This window comes from Lygodium microphyllum, chromosome 12, assembly GCF_053477565.2.
Source record: "Lygodium microphyllum isolate KBCC chromosome 12, Lygodium_microphyllum_v1.1.10, whole genome shotgun sequence".
Taxonomy (NCBI): Eukaryota; Viridiplantae; Streptophyta; class Polypodiopsida; order Schizaeales; family Lygodiaceae; genus Lygodium; species Lygodium microphyllum.
Window position 1 is genome coordinate 132,558,142 of NC_141146.1, and position 14,121 is coordinate 132,572,262.

A 14,121-nucleotide genomic window follows, 5' to 3' on the forward strand; every position below is an offset into this window, starting at 1 on the left:
GGCTCCGTACAACTGAGAATGGCTGACTTAAGGGCATTGATGCGAAGCCCAGAGGCCTGACCAAAGAGTGTCCAAACATCTAATGCCCTTCGAATGTTGTCCCTGTCCGCCTGCAAAATCATAAAGGTGTCATCAGCCAAAGATTGGCTAACGAAGTGCTAACCCAACGGAAGAGACAACCCGGCCAGCTGAGCAGAGGCTGCCATGGAGGATAACATTGAAAGGACCGGGTGAGTCGCCAGGGCAAAGAAGAGAGGGCTCAAAGGACAACCCTGTCTGACCGAGCGTGCAAGGACAAATGGCTCTGTAACTCCACCATTAAGCATAACTCTGGAGGAAGCCTCAGCACTAATGGTGTAGATCAATCGGGACATTCGGGTACCAAAGCCCATAGCCGACATGAGGTCTGCAATGAAAGACCAGTCCACATAATCAAACGCCTTTTCCAAGTCCAATTGGATCAATACCACTTCCTGACCGGAGTGCCGCGCATAGTCAATAGCCATTTGCACATTTAAGATATTATGCAGAATGTTGCGGCCCTTAATGAAACCATATCGGAGAGGATGCACAATAGCTGGAAGGTGCTTGTGGAGCCGATTCGCCAGCACTTTGAAGTAGATTTTATACATGGAGCCCATCAAAGAGATTGGTCTCCAGTGTTGCAACTTTGACAGCGAAGGGACCTTTGGAATTAGTTTGATAAGGCCTTCTTTCCATGAGGAGGGCATGACCCCCGTTTCCCACACCTGCTGAAACATGGCCACTTATGGCTTCACCAACTGCGTGGCCGAGGTCTGAAAGAATTCATTAGTGAGACCATCCCAGCCAGGACTTTTATCATTCGGCAGGTGCAACAAAACGTCCATAACCTCTTCCTCGCAAATATCCGTCTCCAAAGCGGCTTGCATATCAACTGGAACCTGCTGGCGGACCAGATGATAGAAGACCGAGCGGGCATGCGTAACCTGGCTAGAAGGCGAGGAAGAGGAACCAAGAAGTTCCATAAAATAGTTTCTGCACATAGTGACAATGGTCTGCGGATCCGTGACCATGCGACCTTCCGAATCCTGGAGTCTGGTCATATTTTTGCGAGCCGGAGACGCATGCAAGGCGCGAAAGAACTTATGAGACTGGCAGGCGCTATCTTGCATTGTGTCCGTCAAGTTGTGCAGCTTGGCCTGTTGATAAGATTTCAACTGAAACACTTGAATAAGATGGGCCAACCGCCTCTCCAGAGACAGCAAAAAATCATCATCAAGGGAATCCAGGAGCAAGGAACGGACCAAAGCCAGTAAGTCTTCTGCTGCATGTCGACGTCGGCGGCAAAGCGAGGCATGATGGATCCCATATTGGCGAGCAACCCGCTGCACATTAGAGAGCAGCCGTGCAAATGAAGGCCAGCCCTCAGAGGCGAAGTCCAATAAGAACCTCTCAATCAACTGCTGCATATAGCCCTGGAAAATTGAATGCTTCAAATAAGAGGAGTTGAAACGTAAAGGGAGCCTATCCAGGAATTGCACAAAAGGTGCAATAGAGTGTGCCCGCATCTCAAGCTGGAGGGGGAAATGGTCCGACAACGCATATTGCTGCAAGACCTTCATTTCCAGCATCTCGGGAAGAAAATCATCGCCCTGCATGATATACATTCTGTCCAGTCGCGACCAGGTAGTTGCATATTGTGCGGAATGAAAAGTAAACCCTGAAAAAGAAGGGTGAAGCCACGACCAAAGATCTTGCTTGAGCACGTGCAAAGCAAAGAAACTCCACACCCGGCTTTCCAGCATATCCATTATCGAATGCCCTAAAGTGGACTGAGAAGAGTCAACACACATATTGAAATCTCCCATCAAGAACCCCCTTCGGCCGAGTGACATGGAGCCCTGCAAAGTGGACCAAAGATCCCGTCGGGATGCGGAATCATTCGGAGCATAGAGGCCCAACAGCCATAAAATCTCTCCTTCAAATAAGACTTCGATCACCAGAAAGCGGCCCTACACATCATTTTTAACAAGGACAGGCTGATATTTCTCATGGACAATCATCAGCACGCCCGAATAGTGCGTAGCATGGGTCCCTGCATAAAAAAGACAGAATCCATGACAATCCATCACTTTGCATGCTTCACCGTGACTTTTGTGCTTAACTGCACATAATACATCCCACTGGTTCTCGTGCAAGACGGTCCACATGGCATGTTGCTTATGGCGAGAGCAAATGCCTCGCACATTCCACGTGGCTATCTTCATGTATCCTCAAAGAAGGAAGTCAGGAACGAGGCACCTGCTGCCTCGATTTGACCTTTTCCGCGAGAGCATCCAGGACACCCTCATCCAGAAAATCAGCCAATACTGCAGAAGAATTCTGGCGACCTGCTTTGGAGGTAGAAGGGAAATCCACTGCCTTGGGAGAGGGGCGGGGATAACGCCGATCCCAGGGTGTAATAACATTTCCTTTGGCATCGAACGCCAGCTTGGCAGGTGGGCCTCAAGGGCCGTCGGTATAGGCTCTCCTTGGAGACTGATTGCGGGGACCCGACGGGGCCGTAGGACGCGCAGCCTGCTGTGAAGTGGCCATTTCTTTCCGGCGCGTATACGTGCGCACGGAATCCTGGGAAGCGGGAGGCCCAGGATCCGCCAGGCCTGCATCCAACTTTTTACCTTTTTTAGGACGTGCCTCAATCCAGTCAGTGCGACGGGAATCCACACTCAGGACCTGTTGTTTGCCTTTATCCATGACATGAGGAGACTGAAGGGCTTCCTTGGGCGTGGCATCAAGCATCATGTCGTCCTTGGGCAACACAACCTGCGCATCCTCCAAAGACGATTGCTTTTCAGGGCATTCGGCCATGAAATGCCCCAATTTACCACATGAAAAGCAGTGGCCCGCAAAGTTGCCCCATTTTAAGCGAAAATACAAAGGATACATGCCCGAACAATTGAGGCGAAGCCACGCGGGCCTTTTCCTGGCCGTGTCCCATAGCATGCATAAACGGTTGCGGTTCATCGCCCTGAGGCTTGGGGGAACCAGCACTGTTCCCACAACTGCCATCGCATCCTTCAACATGGGCCAATAGACCGCCGGACAATTTTCCACCTCCACCCACACCGGGCATTCGCGTTGAAGCAGATGCTGGAAGTCGGCCATGGGGCGCCATGGCACAACATGAACCAAGCGGCGATCAAAGAATAGCGGCAACTTGGACAGGAGCTCAGCGCGATGCGTTTCCGATTTCAGCAGGACCTCATAAAACCCGCGAGGTCCAAGGAAGATCTCCTCAACAGACTCCCCTTGCAATAGATGGTGCAGCCACTGGCGAATATGCGAAAGCACTAGGATCCTGCCAGTGAAGAAAAGTATAACTGCACGGTCATAGAACACCGAGAAGGATCGCAAGACTGATTTGGGGTCCACCGTGGCTTCCAGCACATCATCTGTTCCCGCAACAGAAAAAGATTCAGTATTATGCTGGACATAATCGCCGAGCAAAGTATTGGCGAAGTCCAGCAAATGCTCATAGTCAATTTCCTGCGAATCCACAGGATCAGAGGCCACTTGCGCATAGGAGCGTTCTGGAGGACTCATTGGCTCATCAGGCGTATGCTTGGAGCGTTTGCCGGCAGGCGGCTGTTCAGAACTCGGCGGCAACTCCTCCGTGCATGGCACCATATCTTCCGGCTCCTCTGCATCGGAATCAGGGCCAAGGGCTGCCACCGTCCGGTCAAGAAAATCCAAATCCAGGCCAGCCATACTGCTGTCTTCACACAGAGGGCGAGCTCTCTGGTTGACAGGAGGTGAGCGATCTCTCTCTCTCTCTCTCTCTCTCTCTCTCTCTCTCTCTCTCTCTCTCTCTCGTGAGGCAGAGGTGCACGTCTGTCTGCCTCAGTCGTGGCCTGTCCAGAGATTGTGTAGGTGACGCAGAGGGCAGGGCGCAACCCTAATGATGCAGGTTTACGAGCACGATTCGCAGGACTGAAGGGCAGCTGCAGGGACCACGGCGTGCAAGGACCAGGCGGCTCAGGTTTGATGGCGACAGCAGGGACCTTGAATCGCAGGGCTGACAGGCGATGTCTGCGACCAGGACCCGCAGGTCAGACGGCCCGCGGCAGGGAGGGGCTGTCTGCCTCAGTCGTGGCCTGTCCAGAGATAGTGTAGGTGACGCAGAGGGCAGGGCGCAACCCTAATGATGCAGGTTTACGAGCAGGATTCGCAGGACTGAAGGGCAGCTGCAGGGACCACAGCGTGCAGGGACGACGAGGCTCAGGTTTGATGGCGACAGCAGGAACCTCGAATCGCAGGGCTGACAGGCGATGTCTGTGGCGAGCTAACAGGCAGTTGACAGGCGACGGCGCCCAGGACTGATGGCGACGGCAAGGACCCCAGCACGCAGGGCGGACAGGTGACGACGGCGACTAGGACCTGACGGGTGACGACGGCGATTAGGACCTGCAGGTCAAACGGCCGACGGCAGGGCGAGGCGCTCAGGCGACGACATTCCTCCTCTCTCTCTCTCTCTCTCTCTCTCTCTCTCTCTCTCTCTCAAGAGCGCTCTCTCTCTCTCTCTCTCTCTCTCTCTCTCTCTCTCTTCATAGAGTTCATCCGCCATAGCCTATTGGTCACGCACGTGAGCTCCATACACAACAAAATCCACTTTTCAGTGTTTCACCATTTCCATTTCCATTTGCGTTTCGCCTTTTCTTTCCACCTTTCTCATCCTTACACTTAGTGGAGACTCACCAAGTTCCAAATTTGTGTTGTTCTCATTTTATCTCATTTCAGATTACGTTTTTCTTTTTGCTTTCCATGGCAGTTCCAAATGGAGTCACCTAGGTACATCCCTTGATGGACTACCAAAATTGTGCTATCAAGGATTGTCAATCGATAGTCACCCTCCAAGAATTAGCAACTAAAGGGAAGGGGGGATGTTTAATAATAAGGTGTTCTCGGTTGAACAGACTCAAGCAAGCGCCCTACTTATACAAGCAAGCAAGCACCCTGTTTTCAACCAGCTAACCCCTTCTTCTACAAGAAGCAAGCTGCCCCTGTGCTTAAGCGCCCCCTTGCTTGCATACATCAATATAATAACCAAATCTTTCTTTGAGCAATCCGAAAAACCCAACTAATTTTCCTTGTTTCCAGCCACAATTGGATATCCAAATACTTTACGATTGGCCTATGGAAGCTGCCAAAGTGAACCTCAATGGTTCCCTTGATCAAAGTATCTATTTGACATGAATCGGAGAGCTTTGTGTTAAGATTTGTACCTCTTTCAGATGTGTCCAACAAGCATCAATGGCGTGGTAAAGCTGGACTTCCTGCACTCCTCGCTTCAACCAATAGTTCCCATTGATGAGATCTAATACTGGTTTAAAGCATACATACTCATCATATTCAGAGGGTACCCACTCGACCTTTGTCCATTAGCCTTTATTCCGATAACACTTGATCATAGATCTCTGCATTTACCAGAGCTGGATAAAATGGCTTAAGGGAATAGAATACTGGCTCAAAACAATGCTAGAGAACCATATCAATGGCAGCATCAAGCTCAATGTAAACCTATGGAAGATAGAAATTGTTGATCCAAAGGTTTCTTGAGGGGCTGGACTATCAAGGCAGCAGCATTCCACTGAAACAGCCAAGAAAGCTGATGGTAATAGAGTGTTTCCAAGCATGAATTGCAGTTGCTTTATACAACATTTCACAAATGTATTTGCTACTCCTAAGCTTGCTATTTGGGAAGCTAGAAGAATGCTTTAGGCCATGCTCATCCTAGCATTGTTCCTTTTGATGCGAGATCCTTTCCCTCAAGAGGAAATACATTATGCGATTAGAAAGCTAGGTAAATGGAAATCTTTATATGATGGCCTTATAATTGAATTTTACCTAGCTTTTTTTATGCTTGCAAGATACACAATTGTTTAAAATCAAGCATGCAAGGCCATTGAAAATTATTATTGACATCTACATGAGATTAAAATGAGCTAAGAGACCATAAGTCACAACTGTGTGTAAAATCATACTAATGATTGGAGATAAAGAATACAACTAAACAAATCTAAATCTAAATGTGGATAACAAAAAAACTAGCCAGTAGTATGAGAGTACACATTATCTCAGGAAATCCCTCATCAATCATTGCAACATAACCTCAATTCCCTCCCATTTAAAAAAGAACTTAGGTGTTCCTAGCTTTACCTCAAGCAACAATCTATTATATCCTCTTGTGTATATGTCATTGACACATTTGTCAAGCTCTAGGACATGGGATCTAGGATACCTAGATTAGCCAAGCTAAACTACTTGATCAAATCACAGTTTCTCAAGTAAATCTAAACTCAAGCTACGTAGGGGACTTCTCAATACTCCTCTTAGGTGCACACACTTAATCTAGTCTAAGACTGTCTAGTTGCTCCTCATGAGGAAATCTGTGAGTTGTCTAGCAATAGGCAGCAGGCCCTTGACAAACTACTACTTTGCCCCTAAGGATGGTCTCTCTTAGTTTAGGTATCTCTAGGAGAAAAAGACCAAGGCATCTCGGGTCAGTGTAGTCCATCACACCCAACAGTGGCCCAAATCCATCCTTCAGTATAGGTAATGAAAACAGCCCTTCATCCCATAGTATACTGGGCATTAGCAAATGTGATGCTCCTCTATCTGCGGCTCTTCTAGCAGATCTGGCATATATTCTTCTCTAAGGGTACAGAGAGAGCTTGAATTTGACACACCTATAGGAGAATGTACTATAAGGGTTTTTTCTTTTTGTTGGGAAGGGGCAAGAGGGGGGGGGCGCAGGGGAGAGTGAGAGAGAGAGAGAATTTAGGCAAACAAATCCATTACGAAAAAAAAAAAAAAGAATTTAGGCAAACAAATGTTTCCATCCCCCACCGATGGTTACCATGGCTGGCAAGAGGTGCAATCAAAAAAGGGCAACAAGTCAATGATGTTCAGAACACTAGATTCTTCAAGGATTCATAGAATGTCCTACGCACCTATGCACACCATAAGGACAAATCTTTACCCCAACGTGTTGGTATTACACCTTTGAGCATTAAGGCAACCTCGAATCCTAACGCTCGACAAAAGCCATTATATGCTCCCCCCAAGCATGTGGCCTTTGATAAGCGCAATAAAGTCATTACTCCATGGGACCGCACAAACCCACACCATAGTACAATGGATGTGGATCATCCCTCGACTTCTAAAGCACATGGTAATGGGACAAATGCCTCTATTGTGTTGGCAAATTTTCTCAATGAGGATGTTCTTGTTGTGTTGGCAAATGAAGCCGCAGTGAGGCAGCTGCAAACCCACCCTTGATGTCCCTTTTCATCATGAAAATTGCTACATGGAATGTTCGGGGTATTTGTTTGCAAAGCAAACAACATCCTATGTGGCAAACCTTGCACTCTAGTGTGTGGGAGTCGTAAAGAAGCAAGGAGAATTGTACACTATCATGGCTCCTAGCTTTTCTATGCTAGTGTTTCTATGGGAAACCGTTCCATTGTGCAGGTAATTGAGTGGATGAAATTCCAACCAGTAGTGATTAGGACAGATGTATCAAGCAGATTCCTAGTTACTAAAATTACTTATTATGGGGAAGTGCAATGGCTGGTGGGCATGTATTCTCCTAATGATGTTTCTAGTTGTTGCGAGTTATGGCGCCAATTGAAAGCATGTCTTTCCCTTGAAAGACTTAGACTTATCATGGGTGATTTCAATATGTGTGTCGACCCATCTCAATTTGCCTTCTAGATATAGACTAACGGATGACCCTAAATGCCAAGATTGGAGCACCTTTGCTTCAGCAGTGTTGAAACAGGATTTGTGGTCTTGGTTATCTCCCCTACACCATGGCTACACCTTCCATTCGGCGCAACACTTGAAAACTTAGAGCCGCCCGGATCACTTCTACATTATGCATGATGATTCCTTTTTGCCAGAGGTTTTGGGAATCAAGGTTTTGTAGATCACTCGCCTATGGTGCTTGAGATGCATATGCATCCTAACCATCCCTTTCGAGCCCTTCTAAGCAAGCTACCTTTGCATTTACACTCCTCTCTCCGACATGAGATATTTGATGGCTATGCAACAATTGCTCCATCAATTTTCACTGGATCGTTCATCTCGAGGGGTAGCTTCCCTTGATTGGTTGATATGAAATGTGTAGACGGTCACTAGACAATATGAAATACATCATGCTAACTTGCGCAAGCAAAGGTTGTAAGTTGCCAAGCAACTCTTAGCTTTGACGCACTCTTTTTTTATGGATTCACTACAAGATCTCCTTTTACTTTCTATCCCTACAAGATTGATATTTTTCACAAGAGATCATATCTATAGGCTGAACTTGCTGCCCTATCAAAGGGACTACACGATAATAATTGTCAACAGCATAAATTTTATGTGCTTTGCATGCTAATGTGGTCCCCTTGAGCAACTTTGAAGGCGAAATGGTCATAGGTCCTCAAGCAATTTTGCAAACATGCCGGACCTACTTCATGGACTTGATTGGATCCCAATCCTCTATTCCTCGTACACTCCGTGTAGCTCGCTCATCGTCTTGTGACCTAGTTGAAGATCAAGTACCACTAGATATTGCTGACAACTTGGATATGGACATTACACAAGAGGAGGTGATGGACATTCTATTGCATTTGCCTAAAGACAAGAGCCCCGGGTGGGATGGTATCACTAGCGACTTCTTTGAGACCCATGCAACTCAGTCAGTTGCACCCTCGCCTATAAATACGCATGTTGTCCTCTGTTTAATCTAATCTCGTTTTTGCACATTTCAAGCCCTCTAGCTTCGCCCACACCCCATTCATGGAGGACATCCCATTCGAAGCTGACCATTTCTGTCTACCTTGTTGTTCTCTCACTTTCCAATCTTCACCTTGCCAATCTAGTCACACAGTTGCTCTATTTGCTACCTAGTGACCCCTTTCCACAGTTGGCAACTGCTTCTTAACCACTTTCTACTACTGGTGAGCATCCAAAGATTGTCGCCCTACTATTTTTGCTATTGCCTAGCTGGGAGAACCACATCAACATTTGCATTTTCAATCTTTCTCTCTCCTCACTACATGTCTACATCAGATCCAACTTTCATAGCTGCATTCACTAGTGTTCAACTCTCGTAGACTGCCTTTGTTGTGTTTCAAGATTTGTCAGGAGTATCACAATCTCCCACTCAGCACCTTTGCATTGGTCCTCGAGACATGAGAGTTTGGGATACAATTTTCATTCCTGCATTGTTTGTTTGCTACATGAGCATTGTATATTCAACATTTAGTCATTCATTCAAATTCCGCTATGTTCATTACCTTTGAGTTACCCTAACCCTATTGCGTTCTTTTGAGTTTATGCTATATCATACGCTTTCATTTATATTTTTGCGTTAGGGTATTTCTTCACAAATTCCTCTTCAAATGTTCTCCTCAATGGTGGCATCATAGCACCCTTTTCCATCCATTGATCTGTTAAGAAAGGATGCTTGATGAGTCCCTTATTCTTTGCCTTGGCCACTCATCCATTTGAACCGTGTTGTCTCGCATATCGACTAATGATGAGGTGGTCGGACTCTCTCCCTTAACAAGAACGGTTGGTTGGGCAAGCTTTAGCGGATGACACTTTCATGTTTCCCAAGGCTGCTCCTTATAATGTAGAAAGAGTGATGGCCACATGGGTTTGCCCTTGCCTCAGGACTCCACATTAATGCATCTAAGTCAGCTCTTATCAATAGCATTGAAAGTGGTCTTTAGGCGGTGGGCTTGCACAACGTTGTAATAGCAGATGGCATCCCATTATTGTTGTCTAATACTAATATGGTACTGATCAGTCTAATAATCTTGGACCTACGTCCAATGAAAAAAATTGTACATATAATCTTAATGCTTATGCTTAATGTTGGGACTCAAAATAATACACTAAAATTTAGAGACTTTATACCAAGAGTGTCCATATTCACAGCTTGAGGATAGAGAGAATGGCCAATGGAGAGCTTGAAAGTGGAGGTAGGGTGGAGATATGGCGAAGCAGATGCCAGAGCTTGAGGGAGTGGGGTTAGAGAGCTTGAGGAGAGAGAGTTTGAGAATAGAGAGCTTGCAAGTTTAGCTTGAAACTTGAATTTGAAATTAGAGAGGGGAAGAGAGGGAGAGAATATATTGCTAGAAGCACACACAAGGGAGTTTCTTTTTAAACCCCAATTTACCCCAAAAGTAACACCAAATGGTCACAAACATGCACTTTGAAACAATTTCACAGTTTCCATCGGAGGTGTCGTACTGGACAGGATGGATCAAATGAGTTGACCCATCTGTCCGACATGGACAACTACGGGCTGGCAAGGTGAGGTTGTGCTTCAAGGCCCTATTTTCAAGCACTTGGGATATCCTTTGGGGGTGCACGTTTCGTGAAAGGTACTAATGGATTGGATCTCCTTAAGCATTATGGACAAGTTTGTATATTGGAATCAAAAGCTTGGCGTTTCTACATAAGATTGAAAATAGCTCAAACAATCACAGTAACAATGGTTTCATATTACCTTTCCTTGCTGCCTTGGATGAAGTCTAAATTACGGGAAATTACTCAACCCATCCAGTTCTTGCTTTGGAAAAAAGACTCTGCATGGATGGGCATATCCTGGATCTATTGGCACCATGTTTGTACTCCCAAAAGAATGGGCGATGGGGCTATTCTGTACTTGGAGACACATATGATTACTCTCCATTGGTCACTGTTCCAAGCTTTGAGCAAGGGTAGGCAGCCCTAGTCTTTGATTGCCATGTTCTTCCTTGAGACTCAAGGTATTAGTAGGAAAGGGAGGTATGTGTGCTCCCTTGTGAGTAGGTCTGAGCTATGGTGTGCATCAGTGGCATTCCTTGCCACAACGTACCAAGGTGCAAACTGGCATTGCACTAAGGGTAAATAACTTGTGAAACCTAAAAAAGAAAATGAGCTTTCAGATAAAAGAGCAGATCCTATGCCTAATGTACTTGACATTGAAGGAATGGAACCTAATGTAGATAATGCAAGAGTGGAATCGAATTCTAAGTTGCTAAAAGCATAGGAAAGAGATCCCAAAAGATTATGTAAAGAGAAAGGAACAAGAGGAAATTGAGAACGATTAGCATCAACAACATGAAGAAATGTCATGTATATGCCTTAACTAAAAATTCAAATGAAGTTTAAGATGGAAGAGAAATCCTAAGCCTAATGTACTTGACATTGAAGGGATGGAACCTAATGTAGATGATGCAAAAGTGGAATCGAATCCTAAGTTGCTAAAAGCATAGGAAAGAGATCCCAAAAGATTATGTAAAGAGAGAGGAACAAGAGGAAATTGAGAACGATTAGCATCAACAACATGAAGAAATGTCACGTATATGCCTTAACTAAAAATTCAAATGAAGTTTAAGATGGAAGAGAAATCCTAAGCCTAATGTACTTGGCATTGAAGGGATGGAACCTAATGTAGATGATGCAAAAGTGGAATCGAATTCTCAGTTGCTAAAAGCATAGGAAAGAGATCCCAAAAGATCATCTAAAGAGAGAGGAACAGGAGGAAATAGAAAACAAGTTTAGCATCAACAACATGCTGAAATGACACATATAGGCCTTTTTCTTTTAAGTTTAAAATATGCATTTCATATGTTTATGAATGCCCCAAGTATGAAATGAGTTTCCTAACCTTATGAAAGAGGTTTATTGGCAACTACAGTGTGAACAAGGAACATGAGCAAGTGGCTCTCCACACCTAAGTCCCAGCTCAGAAGGTTAGTACAATTCTGCAAGCACATGAAAATATGCTTTTGGGGGCACTTCAGCATTCGATTGAGGAAATGCTTGCTTTCATCATGCATGCCTATGCTGAACAGATGATGAATATGATGTTTTTTTCAGCTTCTGTCACATTTTACGACCTATCTCACACTGAGATGGGTCTCTGTACATCAATCATTGAAAATAACGGTTTCAAAAAAGACAGCATGGCTATTACATGCATCAGACTGGAGAGTGGTACAATGTCAATGTAGATGGAAACCCTTGCATTAGTTTCCCCTTTGCTTTAGCAAAAAACAATCTTGATTAAGTCATCCATCCAGGGGGTCCACTGCATGTAGGTTTCCAAGTAGACTACAGAAATCTACACGACTGTAATCATTGTTTATCCATACTTGTGGCTGCAGATGTTGAAGATTACGCAATGCTTGTGGAGAACCATCCATGAACTGTAAAGCACCCACTAACCCAATCCGCACATCAACTCTACTCAACTCTTGTTCAGTCATGTTCAGCACCTGTATAACAAAGCAAGAAGGAAAAGTTATTCACGAAAAGCTTCACTCATGAGTCATAATGTACGTCAAATACCTAAATCCACAGACATACGCACAAGGAACAGATAAGAGAAAGATGCATAATAGAAACCCTAAGATTTAAATGTGAAGCTGTCTCCTTTCTACTATAAGAGTACAATAATTTTTGTAATTCAAACACTGCCGAGCCAAGTATCAAGAGCAAACGATGACTTCCAACAATCTGATCAACAATCCAAACCAGAGACCTAAATACGCAGACATAAAGAAAGTTGACAGAAAAATAGAAAGCTGCAACTGAAACTTCAAGATAAATTGTTCAAACTAAAATGTCCTCTCTATTAGTATGAAATAGGAGCACTGTGCTTCAAGAGTTGCTTGCATAAGAAAATGCATATATAAAGCCTCCACCTTGTGCTCTTGTTTTCTAGAGTTCTACTTAGTCCTCCCACACTCCAAACTTAATATGCCATACTCCAAAACTGCCCCCTTCATACAATGGTCATATTGTCTATCACAACCTCTGCCATCACCCATAACTTCCTTATGGCTACAAAAAAGACATCATAACACAAAATGGCTACAACTCCCCCCTCCCCTTCTCTCTCCTGCTATTTAAAAACAAGAACTTGGTACTCCAAACAACCAGTTGGAAAAGCAGCCACCTACTGTTCTATCTCCGGAAAAAAAAAAGCCTTTGCATTCTGGACAATATGCAGAAACTTTTGCTGTATTGATACATATCATGGTATGCAAAAACCTAAACTAACATACCATGCAGAAACTATTGCAGTATTAATACATATCATTAAGACACAGTGTGCCTCTATTTATGGAGGATGATACAAGATAAAAAGATACAGAAACTGCAACTATTTTGGACAGGAAAGGAGCATCATGTTATGACTACAAGATGATCACTATAGACACTGACAAACATGCATCCAAACAAGTGCCAACCTGCGTCTCAAATGTTGGGACAAGAAAAAAAATAATGCAATTGTTCTCAAACAAGCAGGCATGATCCCAGAGAAGCATGAAGTCGTATGGTTTAAAGCACTGAATATGCAAACTTCAATGGTGAGCTACCACCATGTTTTTGGTTCTTTTACTTCATTTTGATTTGTATATTATCATTGCAAATTTTTACATACATTCACAGTTTCTTCTGCTCAGGAAGAAGACACCATTTTTTTTCTAGCAGGTCTTCCATATGCATCTTAGACTTAAGGTTATACATTGTCTCACTACAAGTGAGACCTTACCAAAGTTGTTGCTTACATGTGTTTTTGTGTCCAAAGTTTGCTCCACATTTGATTCAAGAGAGGTCTGTTCTCTGTTTTGCGAAATCATATGTGAGGAATGATACCTCTCTTCACTAATAGGGCAATTAAGACATGCACTTGGGATTCATGGCCATCCCATCAAATCTTCTCTTGAGTGGAAGGCAAAATATACAACCACTAAAAAGGAGCACCACCCACTGCCCTACAGCGAGCACAAGGACATGGCAGGCAAGGAGTGTTGAGGCAGAAGCTAAATCGAAATCAGAGTCTAAACCTTTCCTTAATCCCATTGCAACTCTCCTTGTGTCACAATCCTTCCTGACTTAATGACTCACGGAATTTTAAAAAAATAAAACACACATGATGGTTGCATGCTATAGATCCCCAAGATGTTTACACTATAGAGACTCTTTCAAGGATTTGGAAAAAGATCGTCCATACTCTTCATAGGAGATGGGAGAGGCTACCTGCTGGCTATGAGAAGATGAGGAGGAGGAGGAGAAGGAGGCATGCCT

At 44.6% G+C, this 14,121-nt stretch overlaps 1 protein-coding gene across 2 annotated transcripts in view; it reads right to left on the reverse strand.

Annotated features, from left to right (window-relative positions):
* TPLATE (ARM repeat superfamily protein) overlaps window positions 1-14,121 on the reverse strand; it is a 142,449-nt gene that overhangs the window by 88,211 nt on the left and 40,117 nt on the right. For both annotated transcript variants that reach the window (XM_087690098.1, XM_087690097.1), the window contains exon 4: window positions 12,180-12,302. In XM_087690098.1, coding sequence (XP_087546224.1) covers window positions 12,180-12,302 — 123 coding nt within the window. The remainder of the gene's footprint in view (window positions 1-12,179; window positions 12,303-14,121) is intronic.